This window comes from Balaenoptera musculus, chromosome 4, assembly GCF_009873245.2.
Source record: "Balaenoptera musculus isolate JJ_BM4_2016_0621 chromosome 4, mBalMus1.pri.v3, whole genome shotgun sequence".
NCBI lineage: Eukaryota > Metazoa > Chordata > Mammalia > Artiodactyla > Balaenopteridae > Balaenoptera > Balaenoptera musculus.
The window spans coordinates 84,934,642-84,960,300 of NC_045788.1; the positions used below are offsets into that span (position 1 = coordinate 84,934,642).

At 41.8% G+C, this 25,659-nt stretch overlaps 1 protein-coding gene across 5 annotated transcripts in view; it reads right to left on the reverse strand.

The window, feature by feature from the left end:
* Positions 1-25,659, reverse strand: part of SIDT1 (SID1 transmembrane family member 1) — an 87,828-nt gene that overhangs the window by 15,998 nt on the left and 46,171 nt on the right. For 3 of the 5 annotated variants that reach the window (XM_036851656.1, XM_036851655.1, XM_036851659.1), the window contains 10 exons: positions 17,955-17,998; positions 11,631-11,702; positions 10,131-10,276; positions 9,023-9,096; positions 7,563-7,629; positions 6,104-6,177; positions 5,004-5,127; positions 4,679-4,796; positions 2,224-2,360; positions 1,483-1,594 (listed from right to left, as the gene is read on the reverse strand). In XM_036851656.1, coding sequence (XP_036707551.1) covers positions 1,483-1,594; positions 2,224-2,360; positions 4,679-4,796; positions 5,004-5,127; positions 6,104-6,177; positions 7,563-7,629; positions 9,023-9,096; positions 10,131-10,276; positions 11,631-11,702; positions 17,955-17,998 — 968 coding nt within the window. Of the gene's footprint in view, positions 1-1,482; positions 1,595-2,223; positions 2,361-4,678; positions 4,797-5,003; positions 5,128-6,103; positions 6,178-7,562; positions 7,630-9,022; positions 9,097-10,130; positions 10,277-11,220; positions 11,267-11,630; positions 11,703-17,954; positions 17,999-25,659 lie in introns of those variants that run through there. The other 2 variants (XM_036851658.1, XM_036851657.1) reach the window with 2 other exon arrangements.

Here is a 25,659-nt window from a genome sequence, read left to right on the forward strand (position 1 = left end):
GTGCTGTACCAAATGTTCTACCCAACCAGCTATTGATGCTTCCACTGGGGGAGTTGGAGGTATACTGGCTATGTTAACACCAAGAGTTAATCTACTGACCATGCCAAAAGGAAAAACTAAACTGCCAAAATGAGAGATTGTTTTATTTGGTCTTCTAGTCTTAAAGCCACTTGTTTATGTAGAATCGCTCTTAGATCTGGGCAACATGGGTGCCATATTTTAAAGGCCCTCATTCCCCAATGAGTGAGGAGTCTGCAGGGCAAGGGGACTGCTCCTTCTAGGCCACAATCTGAATTCCTGGACCCACGAATTCACTGTCCTGATGGCCTTGAGCCCGCTCTCGGAGCTTGCATAGGTCCTTTCCCTGGTTTGTCTTCCTGAGGGCAGATGGCACCACTAGAGTATGCACTTCTAGGGGCAAGGAATGGCCAGTTGGATGTTAGACAAGGGTGTCCATGTGCATACCTGTGAGACCCCTTAAGATGCAGGACAGAGCCAGAGGTGAGAAGAAAAGAGGGGCAGGGGCTGGGGATCAGCTCTCCTGTACAGCTATGTTCTGGAGTACTCTTCCATGCACCTGAGAATTTTAAATTTGAACTTGTACCTTGTAGGTTGTAATGAAGGTATATTTATCAGCTTGTTGGTCTTCCTTCTTTCTTCCTTCCTTTCTTCCACATATTTAATACTTTTTTAGTCTGCTTTATAACTTAAACATTTTTATACATATGGTAAGTTGGCTCTTATTTACAATCTTGCCTTGGGCTCTGCAAATATTAGGGATGGGCCTAGTTTATATATATATATTGGTTTTTCTTGAAATATACAAATGAATCTTTGAGTCTGACTTCCCGGACTTTAAAATGATGGGTGAAATTTAGGTGCTCTAAAATGACTTGCACCTGCTCCAATGTATGCTGACTGACCAAGAGCAGATCAGAAGCTGACTTCCACAGAACACTTGGCGTTCTAATGTGATACGTTCATGCCGTCAGAGGGCGTTCGGCAGGTGTCCTGCCTCTAAGATTGGCAAGTTGATCTCCAAAAGTTCCAGCCCCAGAATTTGAAAATGATATAGAATTTATTCTTGTTAACCATTTAGGATGGTTAGAGAAATGCTCCTTTTAAGCGCTATGAACTGAAAACCGTTCTCCTCGGTGGAACTCGCGGTGTGATGATCATACCGTTCTACAAACGCACTTCCAAAGTTTGGCGAATTGTAAAGCTTTTGGGACTTGGAGTTGGAAGGATGCCTCAGCTCTGAGCTAGCTTAGTGTCTCAGTTGAAAACAGAACTAGTGATAGTAGATTGTTGCTATCTTATACAGGAGAGGAAGCTCTTGGAGAGAATATATGCTATTAAACACACAGAATTCAGAGCAAACGTTCACGGTGACAAGTAACACCTCCGTTTAGGATAGGCAAGACAGTTCTTTCTCAGGGTGAGTTAATCAGCATGTTTAGTATAGAGTAACAGGTGACTCACCTATCTTGAAACGACCCATGTAGTAGATCTGGGTGCTGAGGGCCAGAGAAGCCAGAATATGGATTGCAGAGAAGATGACCCAGAACAACCACAGGTCATTTTTCCCAAACACCTAGGAGTAAAGATGGACGTTACCTTCATCTGGGTTTTTTTTCTTTCCCAGAGAACTCACTAAAATTGTTTCATCTCTCGTGTATGCATAAGGTGTCAAAAACCTAGCTGTGTGTGAACTTTGGGTTTTCCCCCTTCTCTGATCTCACAGGGATCTTACTGCACCCAGGGCAGGAAAAAGAATGGCTACCTGGCCAAATGAAAAAGAAAGAAATGGAAAAGGGAAGCAATGGGTGAGGCAGCTGAACAGCAGGTGAAGAGGCAGTAGGTCTAAAGCTGGGAGCTAATGCTCTTCAAATAACAGAAGACGACTGACACATGTGCACGCACATTTAGAAAGTGGTTTTTGTCCTTTCAAGTCAGTCTGTCTCCCATCAGCCCGTACATCTCTATTCCAGTCTCACCCGAGTCAGGTCCCAGCTTTGTATTAACACTGTCCAGGGGCAGTGTTCCAGGGGCCTGTTACATTATTAAAAATTCTAGCTCAGTAACTAAAATGCTATGAACGGACCAATGATGAGGGTGTGTCATGAGCCAAGGATTATGATTAATGAAACCTGTTCACCTGAGGTCCAAAAAACAAAATACAAAGCCTCCCAAGAGGGCTGCCAGCCGTGGGGAGGGACGCACCACTCCAAGGACGGTGAGCGTGATGACCAGGGCGAAGGAGATGTAAGCAGCGTAGGCACTGGCGTTGATGTCTGGGTGGCGGGTCTGATAGAGCTTCAGCATGCAGAGGCCGGCGATTATGTACATGAAGGAGGTGTCTGAGGAGAAGCCGAGACAATCGAGATCCAGTAGGTGGCAGACAGACCTCTCTTCAGCCTCAGAGAACCCCTCCCTTCAGGCCTTGGAGTATTTGCTGCCCTCAGACTGTGTGGTGACCTGCAACACGCCAGCCTCTCCAGGCACATTCTAGGTAAACCCTACACACTCCACCTCTCACCCCCCTCCAGGAGGGGCATTCCTAGCTCATAGGAGAGAAGTATCAGATGATATGATGAATAACTGCCTATCCCTACTCGCAGGGCTATGTGTGTATAAACGCTCCTGTCCAACAACAACAAAAGAATCCCTAATGGGAACAGGGCAGTGTGACAATACAGAGACTCCTACGTGGGTGCAGGAGGTCCTCCTCAGCATACTGAAACATAACCACATTGATTCCTGCTCATATACAAGGCTTTCTAGCCTAGGGATGGAAGACAGCTAGAAATTGCATGTGGCTTAGCTGCATGGGGGTTAAGGAAATGCAAATTAAAACAGCAATGCAATGTCCCACGTTACTAAAAAATGTGGCAAAAGTGTAAATGTCTAATAATAACACGTTAGTGATGATAACGGGGGAAGTGGAAACTCTCACTCAGCCAGTGGGAGTAGGAATTAATATTCTGGGGAGAAAGTTGGCTGTTTTTGGTAAAATGGAAGATGCATCAACCAGGACCAGGTGACCCCCAAATTCTACTTCTAGGTATTCCAGGGAACCTCTCTCACATGTGCGCAAAGAGGCATATATGAGGCTAGTCATTGCAGCACTGTCTGTACTAGCAGAATATTGGCAACATCTAAGTGTTGTTCAACAGAGGAATTGATAAATGTGGTATATTTTTATTACAGAATGACAGTCTTTAAAAATGAATGAACTGGATATCCTTGATTTAATACCAATAAATCTTGAAAACATTTTGTTGAATGAAAAAAGAAGGATGCCGAACAAAGTGTGATAAATTAATATTAATTTGTTACAAAGGAAGAAAAACTATAAAAACAAACTGGAAGGATAAATATAAAATTAATCACAGTTGTTGCTTCTGAGGAAGGGGAGAGTTGATAAGTTTAGAAAACAGTTCAAAATGGGACCTCAACTTTACACAATGTTTTCTTTCTTAAAGTAGATTTAAGGCAAATATTTAAAGTGTTGGCATTTGTTCCTTCTGAGTGGTGAATGATATTGTTCTCTATAGTTTTCCTCTATTAAAAATGTCTTCTAATTTAAAAAAATTAAAACGTGACAGAGAATTTCCGTGGTGTTCTGAGTTAACAGCCAGAGGCTAGAGCACAAACACAAAATAACTGTCTTTAAAAACCCCATCCTCGAGTGTGGAGGACATTGTTAATTGCCTTCTTCCAGCATCAGCTAGTCCCTTTCTCCATCCTAACAGCATCTCGATACCAACTCAAATATCTCAGCCCCATTTTCTATTCAGAAATGCACACCCTCCCAGACCACTTGCTTTAGGAAAGCTAACCACACCCCTAGTTCCAGGGAAGGGTCTCATTGGTCTAAAGGTAACCTCACCTCCTTTGCCACCGTGACTGGTGCAGCAATGCTGGCCCGAGCTAACCCTCACACAGAGAAAGATTCTGGAGTAAGCTTAGGGCTGTGTAAGCTGTTGAGGCGTGAGGGGCTGTTATCTGGGGAGTTTGGGGAAAAGAAGTTTCCTGCTCTGAAATGAAGGCTTCTGGAAGCCAGCTCTCTGCTTTCTCTAGACATCATGGTGTGGAGACAGGAAGCCAAGACCTGCTGTAGCTATTTCTGCCACCACAAGGGAAGGCAGCCTGAGGAGATCACCAATGTGCAGACTGGGTGCAACCAAGAGGATTACAGAGAAGCGGAGCCAGAGCCACCAGACAAACCACCCACAAGGCCATTCCACCTCTACGTTCGGCTGGTGCGCTGATGAGTGTACTTATTATTTAATCCAATTCGAATTGGGTTTTCTATTACTTTCAATCCAAAGCAGGCAAACTGTTAAATTAAGCCAAGCTACACTGAGGGAGATTTCTAGATGTCTGTTGGTGGATTCTACCTGACCTGATGCCTGACACTTAGCCCATTGCCCACCTGCAAATCTAGCCATGAGATCAGTACTCAGTGTTCACTCTTTTGTAGTCTATAAAAGGTGGTCAGAGAGAACAAAACGGTACAATGTGGGGAAACCATGCCCTGTGGTGAGGTGCCCTCAGATCACTTCGCGTAAAATGTCATTTAATTCTTGCAAGCACGACCTTGGCATTTCTGAGAGGGTCCCAGGATAAGACTCCTATAACTCAAATCTGTGTAGCTGATGTAAATTCTAATTACCGAATTGGAAGTTGGAGTAATTAGGGCAGACATGGTAACAAGCACTGAGCACCCCTTCCGTCATCAGTGCGATGCCCATAGCATAGAAGAGACCGAAGTGTTTGGGGATCCCATACTCCTGAAAAAGCAGAAAGCTTGGTCAGTGGAAAGATACTCCTTAGTGACTCAGCCACAGAACCGGGACGCCCATGCTCTGGCCTCGTGTGGTCCATTACACATAATCCATTGTCACACCGTCTAGCCAGATGTCCCTCCTCTTTGCAGATCCCGTTTGGAACCATAACCCTTCCTAGCTCTCACCTCCCTCGTCCCACCCTCTCCTCACCATGGCAAAGATGTCCTTGGCTTCCAGGGCTCTTCGATGGAGAATGTCCCGGCGCAAGACTATCAGCAGGAAGAGGCAGCCCAGGAGCATGTGGCCCAGGTTACTGAGAATGTTGTTGAAGGCACTAAGGGGATGACAGACAGATCATGAGAGAGTCGAGGTATCAAAGAGCTTTAGAGACTGAATGAAGGCATGGATGAGCGAGTGAAATCAGCATTCAGCGTTTTCCACTGCTCACCTTTCCATGAGATTTCAGGACTGAGATCATCAGAAAGCATCTTTAACCTAACGCCACGTTAGGATGCTTAGCCTGTGATAATGTGTCCGTTTCCTCTCAGGGATGCCTGCTTAGCTTCCCTAACACCCACTCAGTCCTCCCTTGTGCTGATGGCACTGGCGGGGAATGAATCCTAGGAAAGAGTCGCTCCACAGATGGGCAGTTGGGCCAAGCGTTTCAGCTACACTGTGAGAGTGAATTCACATAGATGTATGGACCCACGTTATGTGTCCATACTCAGCTCTGTAACCATGAATTTCAGGATAAGTGTCAACTTGTCACAGCCAGCAGATTTATTTAAGGAAACTGAGACTAGTTCAGTTCTGGATCAAGAAGCCAGGCTCGCAACTCCCAGGCAAATGCTCTCTCCACTTCGCCATGTTCTGGAGGCTGGAGCATGGCCTTGGAGGCAGCAGGCCCCGGTGTGAGTCTCAACATCACTAACAGCTGAGGGACCTTCCACAAGTCTTTACCTTTCTAACTAAGCCTTAACATCTTCATCTAAAAACGGGGGTAAAAATAATCCTATCTATCTCATGAGGTTGTTTAACGGATTGAATGTGCTAGTAGCTCATGCCCATGGATGAGGGTCATCACAGCGAGGGACCTGGTATTTGCAAACACACCTCTGCCTTCTCAGGACTGTTTCCTGAGGCCCCCATACAGGAATGGAGGAGGCATACCTGATCTCAACTTCTTGATTTCATTCCTCTTTACCCTTGATTGGGGTAGTTTTCCACAATTGTTTCTAGTATTTTTAAAAACTGAAATCGCCATGTTACACAGAAAGGCATCTCTCATTGCCTCAGAGGACTGAGCTTACCTCAGGACACCCCAGGGGTGAGCACAGAGGAAGTTGTAGTAGCAGATGTCCTGGTTACCAGTGACATTGACTATCTGTAAAACCAAGAGTGAGAAGAGGAGATGCTGTTTTCCTCCACCCCCTGAGCCTGAAACCACAAAAAGTGGACAGTGCTCACAGCGATCAACTGCCAGTGATTTAGAGCGTAACCAGCGCTCCTTCTCAGCAGGGGATGGGTCGTTCTCTTCAGCCTTTACACAGTATAGACACATTTCCTTTAAATGCTGCCATCTTGCTTCGAATTGAAATATTCTGTGTCCCTCATTATGTGGCCTCACGGCAGAATGCAACTGAGTATGTTTCCTTTGTTCTCATTACAAAAGGATTTTGAGAGGATGCTAACATTGGGACCTGCCTATTAGGACGGTCATGGTACATCCTATTTTCTAGATGAATCCTGGGAGGATAAGGAGCTGTTCCGTCCTCTGTGTGGAAATGATAACCACAGGGCAGGTGGACATAAGGAGATGTGTGATCAGTTTTCCATAGTTATCACTATTGCTGTCATTAAGAACCTTCCTAGATCACAGCATAGCTGTATCTCCTGACAGAGCACCAAAGTATTCAGAGAATATTTAGATTATAAATGGTGGTGCTCAAACCTTATAAAGTCCTTGTCCTCATCACGTATTAAGTATGGAATTGGTGAAATATTATTAAATTCCTGGCTCTCAGACTTGGCTGTACCCTGGAATCACTGGGAGTTTTATCAATACTGATGCCTGATTCCACTCTGATCTCACTGGTGTGGGGTACAGCTTGGACACTGGGATTTTTAAAAGTCCCCCAGATGATTTTAGTGCAAAGTTTGAGAACCATTGCATTAGAAACACCTTTAGCCTGGTGCTATTCTAAATGGGCTTTTTCATGTGTAATAGATCCCAGATGAGATCACTTAAGTGACCTGGACCCTAGGGTTCTGTGAAGGTGCAGTGGGGATTCTCAAGCTATTTCAATTATTGTTTTTGTTTTTTTGTTTATTTTATATTTTCTTTTAATATTTCATTAGTTTTGTGAAGCTGCTTTTACTTTTACAAAACATATTTACCCTCAATGACAGGACACAGGCTAAATTAGACATCAGGTTTCTTTGTTTTGGTCTGGAACTTTACTCATCATCCCATGATGATCAAAAGTTCAGGCTGGTAAAAAATAGACATAGTTGATAGATACCAAGACTAAATGAGTACAAGGTAATAATTTCAGATTGGTAGTCAAAATAATACAAGAGGTCTGTGATAAAACAATTGGGAACTAGATTTAAAGGTCAAAGATGAACCAGTGGAGAAATCCAGTGGGAACCCAAATGGGGAATTAATTCTTGGACGGAGCTCAAGTTATACATTTCTCTGTAAGTCTCAGCAAATATCTTTCCCTGCAGTATGAAAGGTGGGATTTTGGAGTTCGGGGCAGCACTTACTGTCTGGTAGGTGATAACCAGCTGGATCACAGGCAGCGCATAAAACACAGCAATGGTAACGATGTTCCTACGCAGGCAGAAAGAACCAGAAATGGTTATTTCCAAAACAACAATGGGAACTTTGCCCTTTTTTTTTTAAAAAAAAAGAATCTTTCCACCCCATAACTCCCTAGTTAACTCACAAAAGCGATTAGAAACTGATTATGTGGTTCCTGTTTCTCCAATCTTCCTCTCATACAATTACTTGTAAAACAGTGTAAATAATACTTGCTTCTGGTTTAACCAATTATTAATGAGGGCCTATCTATTTAGGATATTGTTAGATTAAAAGTGATCAGAGAGGGACTTCCCTGGTGGTGCAGTGGTTAAGAATCCGCCTGCCAATGCAGGGGACACAGGTTTGATCCCTGGTTCGGGAAGATCCCACATGCTGCAGAGCAACGAAGCCCGTGTGCCACAACTACTGAGCCTGCGCTCTAGAGCTCGCGATCCACAACTGCTGAGCCCGCGTGCCACAACTACTGAAGCCCGTGCGCCTAGAGCCTGTGCTCCGCAACAAGAGAAGCCCACCACAGTGAGAAGCCTGCACACCGCAATGAAGAGTAGCCCCTGCTTGACGCAACTAGAGAAAGCCTGCGCACAGCAACAAAGACCCAACGTGACCAAAAATAAATAAATTTTAAAAATAAAAATAAGTTGTGACTTAAAAAAAATTTAAAAAAACAGTGATCCAAGAGTAGGTAATGGGTGATGGATCTCACAAAGGGATGTGGTTCTTTTAGATATCTCTCAGTTCCAAAATGATGGTCCTACTATGGAATTCCATGTGGTCCCCACTGGCGCTTGTTTTCCTCTAGTATCTGTATCCCAGTAAAAGGGTATCCTTCCAGAAAAAAGAATGGGAAGGGCTATCACAAGTGTCAGCTGGGGGTTTCTGAGAGGAAGGAGGGGACCCTGCCAGGCACCTCAGACTCTCTGCTTGGAGGGAGACTGCATCTGTGTCTGACCATCGCAGGTCTATTTATCATTGGCTGATGGTATCATCTTCACTCAGGATGGCTTCCAGCTACTATGAGATGCTCTAGGCATCTCATCCCTCTAATCACTGGCCCTTCCAAGAGCAAGTCCTGGTGAGGAGAAGAGGGAAGGTGGTGACATTAATGTTATCGTTACTGTATTTTCCTAGGAAAGGATTTAGTGTCTCCTTATGGGATTCCACTACTGTTCTTATTTAATACTTTGTATTTATTTAATTTAGGGCTGGTTGCCTTTGGTAGTTCATTTTTGTCTTTCCTATCGAATGTGGCATGAATCCTTTAAACACCTACACCTGTGCCTCATTAAACACTGAAACCTGTGACTTGATTCACTTATATGAATCTCATAAGTGATTGTGGCTTTTACAAAGAAAACTTTAATTTTACTAAAGAGAACCATAGCCCTCCTGGTCATCTACTCACCAAAAATAAATGTTATATTTTTTGCTGACAATTCTTCGGTCCTTCCTGGACAGATCTGACAGGTAAAGGAACATCTGGGATGCCAAATAAAAAGAGAATGCAAAACTGTACTTGGATTTCTTGCATAAAATATAAAGGAGAGCTTTACACATATCAATTCAATCACTCACTAGGGATTAAAATTATTTAACAAGACTTTTCTTTTAATTTTGCTTTTCCCAGGATGCCTTTAAAAATCCTAGTATTTCCCTTGGCTTTAGGGAAATTGGCTGATGTGGGAAACCTATTGGGAGTCTTGAATGCTTCTTAAATCTCAAGAATTGGTTTCCCAGTTTTCAGAGATGCCCATTGTGTGATTCTTGAATTAGAGGTTGAAATGGTATGATTCACCTTTGTGTCCCTTACTGGATACAACACAATGTGATACAGACAAGCCAGAAAGAAATGATCTTTTACTCCTGAAGGATTTTATGTGTACAACCAGGGAGTTTTTCCAAGTACACCCTTCAAATGAATCTTTTCTCCCATTTGGTTGGATCCCTTCCTCATTTTTGTCCACGGTCAGCCACTTCAGACCCTGAGAGCGTTTTAGCGCTCTGTTTTCTTTACTGCTTTCACTTTCTCCCTCCGGAGAGAAGTGTTAATTAACCAAGTATTGCTTTTAGTATGTAGCTAAGTTTTATCTAAAAAGCCCCCCTGAACATATATACACTACCAGATGTAAAATAGCTAGCTAGTGGGAAGCAGCTGCATAGCACAGGGAGATCAGCTCAGTGCTTTGTGACCACCTAGAGGGGTGGGATAGGGAGGGTGGGAGGGAGGCACAAGAGGGAAGGGATATGGGGATATATGTATACGTATAGCTGATTCACTTTGTTATACAGCAGAAACTAACACACCATTGTAAAGCAATTATACCCCCATAAAGATGTTTAATAAGTAAATAAATAAATAAAAATAAAAAAAATAAAAAAATAAAAAGCTCCCTGAGAAATTTGACTCCCCCTGAAGAAAAAAAATATATATAAAGGAAATTGAGGTATTGCTGAAGTTGTATTTGGCTCCTGAACTTTTCGCCCTCTCGAAGAGCACCACCAGGCCGAAGTACCTTGGTCCGGATGACGTTCTTATCGCTCTCAATGTCTGGCATGGTGTCGAAGTCACTCTCCTCCACGGAGCTGTCCGTGTCTGACTGGCACGGCTGTCTGCCATTGGAGGAGGACATTTGCCTGCCAGGACTGGAGCTTGACTCATCTGAAACAGAGGAGACTCATCTGCCTTCCCAAGCCGAGAGGAACCCATGGAGCCCATCTTTCTCTGCAAAAAGCACAGTGCCGACTCATTCCTGAAAACGTTGTGTTGGTAAAAACCAACTCCTTACCCACAGCACATGTTCTTTCTCTCAATTCCTCCTCAATGGACTTCTAATTTTCCTCTCCTCCTATTTTTATATTTAAATCATCTCTTTCTAGGGCTGAATACATAATGTAAAGGCATCTGCTCTGTTAACTATTTGGATGCAAAAATAATATTATGCTTATATTTCATGTTTCATATTTTTAAATATAAGCATAAATGTATAAACATACACGTGCACGTAATTATGTATAGCCTCTACCACATGTACGTGTAAGTACCCACATGTCCAGCAGCTATACATTTCTTGTGGATAAAAGTATTTGTACACCGAAATCCCCCACATGCCGTATCTATGATTATGTAATGGAAACAACATTCTCAGGAAGAAGAATCCTTGTGTTCCTGTGAATGTTTCCCAGAGCAGATGGGAATTTGCGCAGCCTAATGAGCACATGAGCAGAGCCTACCTTCTGCTTTATTTCTTCTATTCAGATGGTTAAAAAAAAAACAAAACCCTGTTCTTGCAGAGCCAGAAATAAGTCTCCGGCACTGAGCCCACATGCTTCTCAAAGTTACAGAATAACAGGGCAGGCATACAGGATTCCCAGCCCCTCTACGCTGACAGCTTAAGGCGCACCATTCACAGGCCCGCAAGCATCATGGAAGTGTGTGGAAGCGTCAATGCACTCCGACTCTAACAAGACAGGGATCAGAATTCTGTCCCCTTCAGGCCACTGAGCGAGCCCTGGGGGTTGCCATGTGAATGAGTGGGTGGCAGTGAGCAGGTCATTTATGCAGTTAGCCCAAATGGAAGATCGTTAGGCTTCAGCCGTGTTCACCTGCTGCACAGCCTCAGTCTTCTGATGGCCCTTACTCCACTGATACCTGAGAATGAAACAACGGGTCAATTGATGTGGGGCTCCCTGATGTCAGACTCTTGACGCGTCTTTCACGCCCTAAACTCAGGCTGGGTGTGAAAAATTCCCCAAGGCAGTTGATGGCAACCACAGAATATTCTGCTCAAGTGTGGCTAGCAGACCCAAGAAACAGATCAATAGAACCAGAGGAAATTAGAGCTGGAAGGAACCTTCCAGATCATCCAGCCAATTCATCTTATAAATAAAAGATAATCTTATACAATGACCGCCTTGCCCACTCTCACAGTTATTAGTGGCTGGAGGGCTCCTTGTATCCTGTTCTTTGGAGAATCAGGAAACACTTCCATGAATGGACTCATTGTAGGAAATACCTATTGCCCCATAATTGCTTTCTTCAGGGGTGCTGGCAGCAATGGGATGTGACACCGACGTATTTCCAGAGCCTGTTAAAAAGAAAAGCAAAGAGGCAAACACTTTATGTCCAGTTGCCAAAATGAAAGAACATAACTCTAAATAGTTTGATTTTCTTTTCACTCTAATATAGGAGCCTGCAGGCTAATTTTATGGTCTGCAGACCAAATCTAGCCTGCCACCTGTTTTTGTATGGCCCTTAAACTAAAAATGGTTTTAAATTTTTTAAATGGTTAGGGAAAAATCAGAAGACGAAGAGTATTTTATGGCAGGTAAAATTATAAATTTCAGTATTTATATATGACGTTCTACTGAAACACAGCCACTCGTTGAGTATGTCTATGGCTGCTTTTGGCTACAATGGCAGAGTGGAGCAGTTGCAACAGAGACTACATGGCCCGCAGAGCCTAAAACATTTACCATTTGGCACTTTACAGAAGAAACGTTGCTGATTCCTGCCTGACAGTATTGCAGAATCTCAAGAACAAAGGAGCATGGGTCCTGGAATCACTGTGAGGAAGGCCACCACTGAACATAAACACCAGAAATAAACCTCTGTGATTAAGGCGCTATAGTTCGGAGGTTTATTTGTCACAGTCATTAACAGTACCCTAACTATAGGCAGGATGAGCCCTGACAGGATGGAAATTACTGCACTCCTTGGAGCAAAAAATAATGACAACATGAACTAAGGATGTGCAGGAATATGGGTTATTTGGGGGATAGTTCAGAGGTAGAATAGGCATGTCTGTTGCCAAATGGTTGCGGGCAGTGAGAGAAAAACATTCTCTAAGATGACGCGCCTCAAACTTTTCCAAATATTACATGTGCAAATAGTAAGCAAAGAATGATACTAAAGTCATAAACCCCAGAATTTTTGGCATTTTCTGTTCCTGGGAAGCCCCCTGGCATGGGAAGTAGACACGTGCGTCGGAGAACGCTTGAGTTCCGCTGCAGCGGGGGGTTGAAATGATCTGTAGGAGGCAAAGGGTTTTCGTGTGTGTGATCAAAAGAGAAAAAAATGCAAAAACTAAAGTCAAAGCAAGTGAGCAAATGAAAACAATCACTGTTTTGTTAGGCGACAACTTCACTGAAAAGAAAAAGCCAGCTGTGTAGGTTTGTTCAGACTTCGATGATTTCTGCACTCTGCCTCGCAATCGAGCAGGACCTGGTTTCGATGTAGTCGCTGGTTCTTTTCACCTCGAGGCAACCACAACAACAATGGTTCTGTGATGGACAAGAGCATCGAGATTTTCCTGAGCAGTGCACTGGTTTCAAATCTGTGCACTTCTATATGCACAATTAAATAGGAGATTGGTCAACACGGGATAACGGTATTCTGTTAAAGTTTCTAATGTCTAAGACCTTCTTAGAATGCAAAAAGCGAAGCATTACCTCCCAAACTTCAAACATGATGGATGCGCCCAGAAGGCAAGCCATATTTCTATTTAACTGTATGGCATTTAGAAAGCAGAATTAAACACAAAATATCAGTTTATAGGACAGACCAAGATGTTCTGGCTGGGAATAAGCAAACATATAAAGTTGTGAATGAGCTCATCTTAATGAGGAAACTTGTTCTGGTATGTTTTTCTCTGCGCGCGAGCCGTTTGCCATCTGTCTGCTTTACTAACTTAGAATAGGATATGCTTGCATGCTTCCCTTTTATATTAATTGCTCCATGTGAGGAGAAAAACTTCATTTCATTTTGAGCATGCTTGGCTCTTTCAGGGACGTCACATTTATAATTGTCCTGCCCCCTTCCGTTTCCAGACTCAGGAGGTTGGAAGCGGAAGAGGGAGTCAGCAACGCTGTGAACTAGCTGCCATGAGATTTCATTTTTATGCCAGTTGGCTACCTATCCCAACGGGTGTCAGGCTGTATCTCAAAAGTTGAGGAGAAAATGAAGAAAACCACTAATCTTTGCAGAAGGATGTAAAAGTAAAATTCCTCTAGAAGAAAAAACTGGGCAGGCAAAGTCAAGGACGTTGGGAAAAAGCAGAGTAGAGAGTCAGGACCAGAGTCTGAGACCCGTTGCCACAGAGCCTGAGGATGGCCTGTGCTCCCTGACCCCTCTGAACTCAGCACGCTGCTTGTCTTATCCCTTCCGGGCCCTGCTCTTTGCTGGGAGGCTGATTCAGTAATCGCTCCATCCAGGGAAGGATCTGATTGGCCATTCGGTTCTTAAATCCGCAAACTTGGCAAGTTCACCAAGCTCCCTCACTTGAGAAAGTACCCTCCTCTTAGGCTGCACCCAGGTTCGTGGTGACAGCTCATGTGGTCCCAGAGGCCTGTGAGTCACGTTTCATCTGTCTCTCTTTCAAGGTGGTAACTGAATATCTGTATAGGCTCTTTAACAATGATGTGAATTGTGGGTTTTTTCCACTGATAGAGCCACTGGAGGACGTGTTTTTAGAACACAGAGCCTTGCCCAGTGCCCCTCAGATTACCGCAGAGGCCCCTGTCCTAAGTGCTAAGTGAGGAATAGAGAATACAGTGTCCATCCATTCACACCACAGTAGTAAAGTCCCTTCACAGCCTGAAGCTGCTCTTTACCAACACTATTTCCATTTCACCTGGGCTCCAGGCTCTTATCTCCTTCTTTATCCCATGAAGTATGAAAGAACTTCCTTTGCTTTTTAGTTTAGTTGGAGCCAATGTCAACATTTTTCAAACACAGCTTTAAAAACTGCAGGCAAATCAAAGAAAAGCACATGCAGGGGAGCCGACAGATTTTCCAAATGCAGCCTTCCTATCGTTACATAACTAAAACAGAGCTGCCGACAGTTTAGCAAATTGTAGGGATCTGGCTCCATTTCCTCCATCTCAGGCGTACCTAGGGTGAAAGCATCAGGCCAAGTTCCTCAGCTATCTAGCTCCACGTTGATTGCGGCAGACAACATGCCAAATCTAGTGGGGTCCCCTTTCTTAAACGCTGCTCCTAGCATTTATTCTAGGCACTAGCCCCCAGGGCATTTCCTTTAGCTCTAAGCTCCATTAAATTTCTTGTAGCCCCCGTGGGCACACTGATACTGGCCCTTGGGAGACAAAGACATTTCTGTACCCTTGCTCCTCTCTAAAGGTTCCTCCCTTGAATCTTTCACATTAGCTTTCAGATAAGGTCCCTCACTTGCCTCTGTCTCTTGCTACAGGCTGGTTTCTCCGTGCTCTGTTTCATACGATTAAGAGTCACTAACTGGTTCCTCCCTAGGGTAGAGCTTATCTTCTCTGCTCTTGTTTGAAGAACCTAGGTCTTGTCTCACCAGTGGCCATGTGCCATCTTTCCCCGTAGCCTCTCAGCATTACATAGGTTCCTTACTTCCTCCTGATTTCAAAGCCCTTTGTGGTGAACATTCCTATTTCCTACTTCCTAACTAAGCTGGGAATTTGTTTGGGTATCCTCCCTCACCTGTGCCTGGCAGCCCATATTTTTAAGTCAGTGATTCTCGGTTGGGGGTAGGGGTGGGGGGAACGTTTTGCTCCCAAGAGGACGTTTGACAATGTCTGGGCATAACTTTAGTTGTCACAGGGAGGGAGTGTATTACTGAATTCTAGTAGGTTGAGGTGAAGGATGCGGTTAAACATCCTATAACGTACAGGGCAGCTCCCAACAACAAAGAATCATCTGGCTGTAATGTCAATAATGTTGAGTTTGAGAAACCCTGGTCCTAGAAAAAGATGACCGCACCCTAGTTCTATAAGCAGGCTTGATTGATCTGTAAGTAAATAGATTCCTTTGCAGTGACTGGTTTAGCAACAAGTATATGATCCTCTCTAGGCCAGTGAAACATGAGAGAAGTTGCTAGGTGCTTCTGAAACAGTCCTTCCTTCTGGACACTGTCAGGTGAGGACCCATCTCACTACCAGCTCTGGGGGCAAAGCAGAGTCAAAGGAATGGCAGGAAAAAGGACCAGAGCCACTGGACTCAGTGAATCCTGAAGCCCACCCTTCTGCTCAACTTCCAGGGAGAGGAGACACTCTTTATTGTTTAGGTATGTTTGAGATAAACTTTGCTGTTACCTGCAGCCACATGAATCCAATGGATGCATCTTTATTTATTTATGTTTTTGGTCACTCATTCATTTCTGCTTGTTATCTGAAGGGTGCCTCTAGCTCTTAGCTAATTTTCAGAGCCTTCTTGATCTTGGACAGTGGTTTGGCTCAAGTCCCAGCTCTGTCCACCAGTGCTTCACTGTTCAGGAGACCCTTCTGAATACGAAATTCCTTTAATTGTCATTGCAGTGATAAAATGACTTCACTCATACGATAAAAATAACAGAGCGTCCATTCACAGAGCACCTATCGGATCCAACCAACCAGGCTTTCTAAGTTCGACTAGGCCTAAATAAGAGCAAAACCTGGAGAGCATCAGAGGGAAAAGGCTGAGATCCAGAGAGAAGACATTTCATTTTAACATTTTATGAATAAAATAGAAAGTAGTGGGCTTCCCTGGTGGCGCAGTGGTTGAGAATCTGCCTGCCTTTGCAGGGGACACGGGTTCGAGCCCTGGTCTGGGAAGATCCCACATGCCACGGAGCAACTGGACCCGTGAGCCACAATTACTGAGCCTGCGCGTCTGGAGCCTGTGCTCCGCAACAAGAGAGGCCACGACTGTGAGAGGCCCACGCACCGCGATGAAGAGTGGTCCCCACTTGCCGCAACTAGAGAAAGCCCTCGCACAGAAACGAAGACTCAACACAGTCATAAATAAATAAATAAAAGAACGTGAATTTCTTTAAAAAAAAAAAAGCAAACTGGGCTATTCATTTCAGTAACAGTCAAGTGGTCTTAGTTTGAAAAAAAAAAAAAATAGAAAGTAGTACTTAGCATTTTAAAGACACTAGAGCAGGTGTTCTTTTATATTCCTTTACATTGGCTGTTGAATATTATTAAAACCAATTGCCTGGATGCCTGGAAAAATAGACACGTTGACATTAAGGAAGACAAAAGTCAAAGGAAGGCAGGAGAAGCAGACCTCCAGCAGAGGGAGAGATACTCCTGCTGGGTGGGGTAGGGAGTTGCTTTGTGTCTTTTAACTGTAGAAAACACAGAACTAAACATCTGCTGCATACCTACTGTACAGCACAGGGAACTCTACTCAATGCTCTGCGGTGACCTAAATAGGAAGGCGATCCAAAAAAAGAGGGGATATATGTATATGTATAGCTGATTCACTTTGCTGTACAGTAGAAACTAACACAACATTGTAAAACAACTACACTCCAATAAAAATTAGAAAAAAAAATCTGCTGCATGTGACTTAAAAATCAAGTCTCACTCCATCATTCCTTTTCCAAGTGATCATTCTATGCCAAATAGTTTGTGAGCACTGAGTAACTCATGCTGATTTAGGCTTTTTAAAAAATAGGACACTTACAAAAGGTGCAAACTTCCAGTTATAAAATATAAATAAGTCCTGGGGATGTAATGTACAACATGGTGACTAGAGTTAACAATACTGTATTGTATATTTGAAAATTGCTAAAAGAATAGATCTTAAAAGTTCTCATCACAAGAAAAAAAAGTATAACTATGTGTGGGGATAGATGTTAATTAGATTTCTAGTGGTGAGCATTTTGCAATATATACAAATATAGAATCATGTTGTACACCCAAAACTTATACGATGTTATATGTCAATTATATCTCAAGTTTTAAAAATAAGGACATTTAATTTTTTTTTTAAAGATTTGACAAAAATATCAAGCAACTGAATTCCTTTGTTCAAATCCTCAGAGTGGAGGAAAGGGCATATTACAACGGTTGGATAATCAATTACGCTGGATTTCCCAAAGTTATAATACTCTATTATACTTGCTAGTCTCAAATACTTCAGTTTTCTAGATCCTTGAACAAAAAAACCCTCTATCTCAATTTGGGAAAAGTAAGCTCTGTATTAGATTTGACACAATAAATTCTTACTGTTGTTCACAAGTCAGCTCTGTGATAAGACATATGAACAATTTATGTCCTAGAAAAGATTAAACTTTTTAAAAAGATGAATTGCTGACAAATGGGCTGTGGACAACTACAAGGAACTCTCCGAACAGAGGCCCTTAGTGTGAGCTCCATATCTCAGTAATTATCAAGTGCGTAAATTGGTTCTCACTGGCTCTGCTTTCTGTAGAAAGACTGCAGATTAGACCACTCTGTGTGTGTCTGTTGTGGGGTAGGAATCAATAGAGGGTTTGGGAAATCACAAAAGTCAGAGAGACAAAAGTACCAAATGGAATGTTGCCACATACTTGACATCAGTTTGAATTGAAACCAGGGATTTTTCTTACCGTCATTGGAACCAAAGCTTCCATCAATGGACTTTCTCTGATACCTGCAAACAAGCACATACACATGCTCCTAAGACCGCAAAAACTTCAGCATTTTCCATTTGTTCCCTATAGACTCTGTTGCAGATTTGTCTGCTAGGATCTCTTAAAAATGGGCCTTTGGATGTGCAGAAATTGGAACTCTGATACATTGCCGGTGGGACTATAAAATGGAGCAGCCACTTTGAAAAACCATTTGACAGTTCCTTAAAAAGTTAAACCTAGAGACACAATATGACCCAGCAATTCCACACCTAGGCACATACAGGCATACATATATTAAATTCATCAATTTATTTCCATATTCATTTATTTTCAGATAATTCACATGCCATAAAATTCACCCTTTAATGTGCACAATTCAATGAATTTTAGTATGTTCACAAAGTTGTGCAACCATCACTATTTTCTAGTTCCAGAACATTGTCATTATCACCCAAAGAAATCTCAAACCATAGCAGTTACTGCTCATTCTCTACTCCCAGCAGCCCTTGGCAATCACTAATCTACTCTCTGTCTCTATAAATTTGCCTATTCTGGACATTTCATATAAATGGAATTGTATTGCATGTGGTCTCTTTGTCTTCTTTCACTTAGCATAATGCTTTCAAGGTTCATCTATGTGGTAGCATGAATGAATACTTCAGTCTTTTTACGGCTGAATAATATTCCATCGTATGGATATATACCATGCTTAATTTATTTGTTTACACTTGATATACATTTTGATTGTTTCCGCTTTTTAGCTATCATGAATAACACTGCTATGAATATTTGTGTACAAGTTTTTGTGTGGATATATGTGTTAAATTCTCTTGGGTATGACCTAGGAATGGAAGTGCTGAGTATGAGGTAACTCTATGTTTAACATTTTTTTCTAAACTGTTTTCTACTGCAGCTCTATAGCAGGAACTAAATATTTTACATTCCTACTAGCAATGTGCAAGGTTCTAATTTCCCCACATCCTTGCCAACTCTCGTTATTTTCATTTAAAAAATTTTATTATAGCCATCCTAGTGGATATGAAGTGATATCTCATTGTAGTTTTGATTTGCATTTCCCTGATGGCTAATGTTGTTGAACATCTTTTCACATGCTTATTGGCCATTTGCATATTTCTTTGGAGAAACATCTATTCAATTTAAAAAATGCCTATTTTTAAATGGGGATATTTTTCTTTTTATCTTTGGGTTGTAAGAATTCTTTACATAGTTTGGATACTAGACTCTTACTGGATATATGATTTACAAACATTTTCTCCAGTTTTGTGTATTGTATTTTCACTTCCTTGATAATGTCCTTTAAAAGCACAAAAGTTTTGGGCTTCCCTGGTGGTGCAGTGGTTGAGAATCCGCCTGCCAATGCAGGGGACATGGGTTCGAGCCCTGGTCTGGGAAGATCCCACATGCCGCGGAGCAACTGGGCCCGTGAGCCACAACTACTGAGCCTGCGTGTCTGGAGCCTGTGCTCCGCAACAAGAGAGGCCACGATAGTGAGAGGCCCGCGCACCGCGATGAAGAGTGGCCCCTGCTCGCCACAACTAGAGAAAGCCCTCGCACAGAAACGAAGACCCAATGTAGCCAAAAATAAATAAATTAATTTAAAAAAAAAACAAAACACAAAAGTTTTAATTTTGATGAAGTCCAATTTACCTATTTTTTTCTTTTTTTACTTGTGCTTTTGCTGTCATATCTAAGAAACTATTACCTAATCTAAGGTCACAAAGATTTACACCTATGTTTTCTTCTAAGAGTTTTATAGATTTGGCTCTTTTATTTAGATCTTTGTTCTATTTAGAGTTAATTTTTTTTATATGTTGTGAGGAAGGGGTACAACTTCATTCTTTTTCATGTGGATACCCAAGTGTCTCAGCACCATTTGTTGAAAAGAATATCCTTGTTCCATTGAATTGTCTTGGTACCCTTGTCAAAAATCAATTGACCATAAATGTAAGTGTTTATTTCTGAACTCTCAATTCTGTTCCATTGATCTGTATGTCTTTCCTTATGTCAGTGCCAGAGTTTTGAATATTGTCGCTTTGTAGTTAGTTTTGACATCAGAAAGTGTAAGACCTCCAGCTTTGTTCTTTTTTTTTTTTCATGATTTTTTTCCCTATTCTGGGTCCCTTGTATTTCTATATGAATTTTAGGATCAGTTTATCAATTTTTGGAAGAAAGTCAGCCGGGACTTTCATAGGGATTGTGTTGAAACTATAAGTCAGTTAGGGGAGTATTACCACGTCTTTTAGTTTATATTGCTGCTGTAACAAATTATCACAATCTTAGTGGTTTAGAACAATACAAATTCATTATCTTCAGTTCTGGATGTCAATTCTAAAATGAGTCTTATGTGGCTAAAATCAAGATATCAGCAGGGCTCTATTCCTTCTGGAGAATCCAGGGGAGGATCCATTTCTTTGCCTTTTCCAACTTCTAGACGTGGCCTGCATTCCTTAAGTCATGGCCCCTTCCCCCATCTTCAGATGTATTACTCCAACCTCTGCTTCCCTCATCACACCTCCTCCTGTCTTTGACTCTCTTGCCTCCCTCTTATAAGGACCCTTGTGATTACATTATACCCACACAAATGATCCAGGATAATCTCCATAATTTTATCACATCTGCAAAATCTCTGTAGCTATGTAAAGTAACATATTCACAGGTTCTGAATATTAGAACATGAGCATTTTTGGGGGGCCATTATTCTGTCTACTATACCATCTTAATAATATTAAGTCTTTCAATCTATGAACACAGGATGTCTTTTCATATATTTAGGTTCTCTTTAAGTTCTTTCAAGGATGTTTTGTAGTTTTCAATGTACAAGTCTTATATTTAATTTCTTAAATTTTTTCTTAAGTACTTTATTATTTTTGATGCTATTGTAGATAGAATTATTTTCTTAATCTCGTGTTTGAATTGTGCACTGCCAGTGTATAGAAATACAATTGATTTCTGTATATTGATCTTGTATCCTATAATCTTGATAAACTCAGGGTTTCTTTTTGGAGGTGATTAAAATTAGATAGTGGTGATGGTTGTACAACTGTGAATATACTAAAACCACTGAATTTTTAAAGGGGGGTGAATTTTATGGTCTATGAGTTATGTCTTAATAAAGTCATTATTTTAAAAACCGGGTGTATCAAATGTAAATGTCTATCAAAAATTAAAATGTGAATTGCTCTCTTCCCCCCAGATGAGCCTCCCTTTTGGGTATGAGGTTGGAGTTGGGGGAGAAGGGAGAAAAGTTGGGGACTATATGCGCCTGTGCTTTGGTACATGTTCTTGTTTACTTCCAAATGGGGGCTCTAGAATTTGCACACCCCTGATCCTGGTATGTTTGGTGGAAGGACTTCTCTTCATACCTCTTTTGTACCTAGACACAGCAAACCTATCCCTGCCTCAGGGCCTTTGCTCTTGTTCTCTGCCTGGGCCACTCTCTCCCCAAATCCTCACATGGCTGGCTCCTACTTGCCATTCAGGTCTTGGTCCTGAGAGGTCTTCCCTGCTGAACAAATCAAATCTAAAGTAGCTTCCCCAGTCCAATCATTCTCTGTCCCACCACTGTGTTTGTTCTCCTCCTGTCACTAGCTGAAATTATTTTCTTTATTAATTGCTTGCTTGCTTGCTTATATGTTTTTCCTTTGTACAATGTAAGCTCTATTAGAGCAGGGACCTAGACTGTCTTATTCACCACTGTATCCCTAATCTTTGGGACAGGGCCTGGCACCCAGGAAATGATAACTAAATATTTGTTGAGTGAACAAGGCATATCATTAAGGAGAGCAGTTACAATTGGGTCTGACTGTTCTAGCTGGCAAATGAGGCTCTAGGGAAGTCCCTTTAAAAAAACAATTTTCGTGATATTAACTAGCAAGCAATTATATGAACTCATAAAAGATGATGTGTTTGGACTGTGTTTGTATTAACAGGCTTTAACCACATTTGCCCTAGGTTTTGGAGCTGATAAAGTTCTTAATTAGAGGAGTTAAATGATTTACAAAGCTAGGGTGAGGCAGGCAGTATCCAGTGAACAAACAAAAAAGAGTAAATGAGACCTATGCTAGATTGATTGAAAAATGGCTATACCTCATCTTGTATCTAGCTCCTTCAATCAAAAGTGGAGTCTGAGATAGCTAGTGGGAAGCAGCCGCATAGCACAGGGAGATCAGCTTGGTGCTTTGTGACCACCTAGAGGGGTGGGATGGGGAGGGTGGGAGGGAGGGAGATGCAAGAGGGAAGAGATATGGGAACATATTGTATATGTATAACTGATTAACTTTGTTATAAAGCAGAAGCTAACACACCATTGTAAGGCAATTATACTTCAATAAAGATGTTTAAAAAAAAAGAAAAAAAGTGGAGTCTGTATCTTTACCTCTTGCGGCTGGACTGGCCTTATCACTTGTTTTGGCCAAGAGAAAGAGGGGGAAGTGATATCATGCCACTTTTGAACCTACATCTTAAGGAAGCCTTGCATTCTTCTGCTATCTCTCTTAGAGATACAATAACCAGGGCTAGGCTGCTGGAGGATGAGAGGCAAAGTACAGCTGAGGCCAGTCTAGAAAAGCCAGCTCTTCTCTGACCTGCCAGTTGATTTCACTCTATGACCACACCCAGCTGAGATCTCTGAGCCTAGTCCAGATTAGCAGAATCATCCAGCTGACCCATAGATTTGTGAGCAAATGTAAATATGTATTGCTGTATGCCATTGGAGTTTTTATGGTTGACTTTTATGCAGCAATAGATAACTAATACGGGAATCAAGGGAAGAACGAGTAATCAGGATCATGTAGTTTGAACTCAACATCTGGCAGGGTGACTGAGAGGAAGGAATAAGAGACATGTATGCAGGGCTTCCCTGGTGGCACAGTGGTTAAGTATCTGCCTGCCAATGCAGGGGACACGGGTTTGAGCCTTGGTCTGGGAAGATCCCACGTGCCGTGGAGCAACTAAGCCCGTGCGCCACAACTACTGAGCCTGCGCTCTAGAGCCCGTGAGCCACAACTACTGAAGCCTGCGCGCCTAGAGCCTGTGCTCCACAACAAGAGAAGCCACCGCAATGAGAAGCATGCGCACCGCAACAGAGTAGCCCCTGCCTGCCTCAGCTAGAGAAAGCCCCTGCGCAGCAACAAACACCCAACACAGCCAAAAATAAATTAATAAAATAAATAAATAAAATAAAGTGATATAGATCTAATATAATTAAAGAAAAAAAAGAGACATGTATGCAGTGCTTGACCCAGGGGGTCATTGCAGGGTCTCCATAAATACTTGCTAAATGAATTGGAGCTGGGGGGTGGGAGGGGAATGGAGTTTAGGGTTGAGCCAAAAAACATAAAAACAAAAAAACATAAAAAACAAAAAATAGCATAAAACCACTTTGAATTCTTAGCTCCCTGAGGACAGGAGCCATGTCTCTAATCATTGTCTTCATCCAGATCTCATAGCATGTACTGCGAACCCCACATGTATTAGTAATATAGAACAGGGGCTCAACAAGCAATTGGCATTCTGCTCCAGGACTGGCTGGCTTCACTTGGTTTTGTAGAAAACTTTGTTATTTCTGCTTAGTTCAATGAAGGAAGAGTTCTATTAGCATTTTCTCTCAGTTTATTCCCCTATTTAGATGCCAAGTAGTTCTTATGTCTCCAGATTTCTATTTTCAGTTTGCCTATATTTGGAAAGAATCTATGCTTGTGCAGTTGGCAGTAGCAAAGTAATCTGGCAGCCAGAGGTTTCAACAGAGCCTTAGGCCACAACTTTCAAAAAGTGTGCTCGCTTCAGCAGGCTGAATAACAACTTTAGAGAGATTGACATCCAGCTCTTAATTTTTGTCTGTTTGTACACTGGTTATGTCTGCTAGGTAACTAAAGAGGTGAAACCTATTTTCTAAAATCTAAAACATCAGCGGTAGAGACAGCCTTCCTAAGAGAGGCAGAAAAGATGAACTTCTTTTCCCATGATGCTGTAACTCACCTGAGTCAAAATTGGCAGCTTTTCGGACCCCTTTTCAATCAAATTCATGCTGGGGTTCCAGGCTTTTGACCTGGTTTCCTTGATTAGGACTGCCCTCCTTCACATGCCCTGACCACTCCAGACCCATCTTGTCTGGGCTGCTTAAGCTAAGGCTCTGGAACCAGGCTGCCTGGGTTCAAGCCCAGGCAGTGAATTCTTGGTCAAACTGCTTAACCTCTGAATGCCTCAGTTTCCTGAACTGTCAAATAATGATAATACTACTGCTTGTTGTGGGGCTTTAGATGAGCTAGTCTACTCAGAGTGCCTGGCAAAGAGTAAGTACTTGTTCAGTGTTAGTGATTATGATCTGATAAATTAATGAGCTGATAACCAGTTAATGTATGTATACTTTCCAGGTATAATATTTGCCTGTAGACTGGAGTTTTTGTTTTTAATTTTTTATTTGAAAATAATTTCACATTTATAGAGAAGCTGTAAGAATAAGAATAGAATATAGAATACCCATGTATCGTTACCTAGATTCACTTATTGTTAGCATATTACCCCCTTTGCTTTCTCATTCTGTCTCTGGGTGCATATGTGTGTTTTCATATACATGTGTACATAAAAAATTTTTTTCTCAACCATTTGAAAGTAAGTTGCATATGTCATGAACTTTTATGCCTAAATATTTCCAAAGAATAAAGATACTCTCTTCCATAACCACAGCGTAGTTGTCAACTTCAGCACATTTAACATTGAAATGATAATCTTATCTAATCTGCTGTCTGTTTTACAGTTTTGTCAATTGACCCAATAATGTCCTTTATAGCATATTTTTCTTCTAGTAAAGGAACCAGTCTGAGATCAAATATTGTCTTTAGTGGTCACATATCTTTAGTCTCCCTCAATCTGGAACATTTCCATAGCTATTTTTTGTCTTTTTTGATACATTTTAATAGAATGTTCATCATTTTGAGTTTGTCTAATCTTTTCCTCAGGATTATATTAAAAACGTGCATTTCTGGCTGGAATACTGCATAAGTGATGCTATTTCCTTCTCAGGGTGTCACATCTGGAGGCACACAGTGTCCATCTTTCCCTTGGTCATATTAATTTTTATCACCCTGTCAATAGTCTAATTTCTCCACTGTATAGTTACTACTTTTTCCCTTACAACTACTAAGCGATTTGTGGGGATACACTTAAGGCCATGCAAATATGTTGATCCTCATCAGATTTTCCTGCTAGTTTTAGTATTCATTGATGATTCTTAACCTGATCTATGCAAAATGATGAGTTTCCAATTCCAGCACTCTCTCCTTATTTACCAGTCAGTGTTTGGTGTTCTGCTCCTAGGGAGGGAGAGTCCTCCCTCCTAGGTCAGTATTTGCTAATGGGTCCTGTCCCTAATGTGTATCTATTTTAGTAATTGTGTTGAGTTTATTAAATGTATATCTGTAAGTATTTTGGTCTTTCTTTCCCTCCTTCCTTCCTCCCTCCTTTTCTCCCTTCCTTTCTTCCCTTACTGATATGGATTCATGAATTTCTATTTTTCTCAATGGTTTATAATTCACTATTCTCCTTAATTGTTTTGGTGCTCAAATTGTCCCAGATATGGTCAGTGGGTTTTTGAAGTCAGTTTCTCAATTGCAAATCTTCATAAAAGTCACAGAAGGGAGTTATTTTTTGAGTTAGAGGTAGG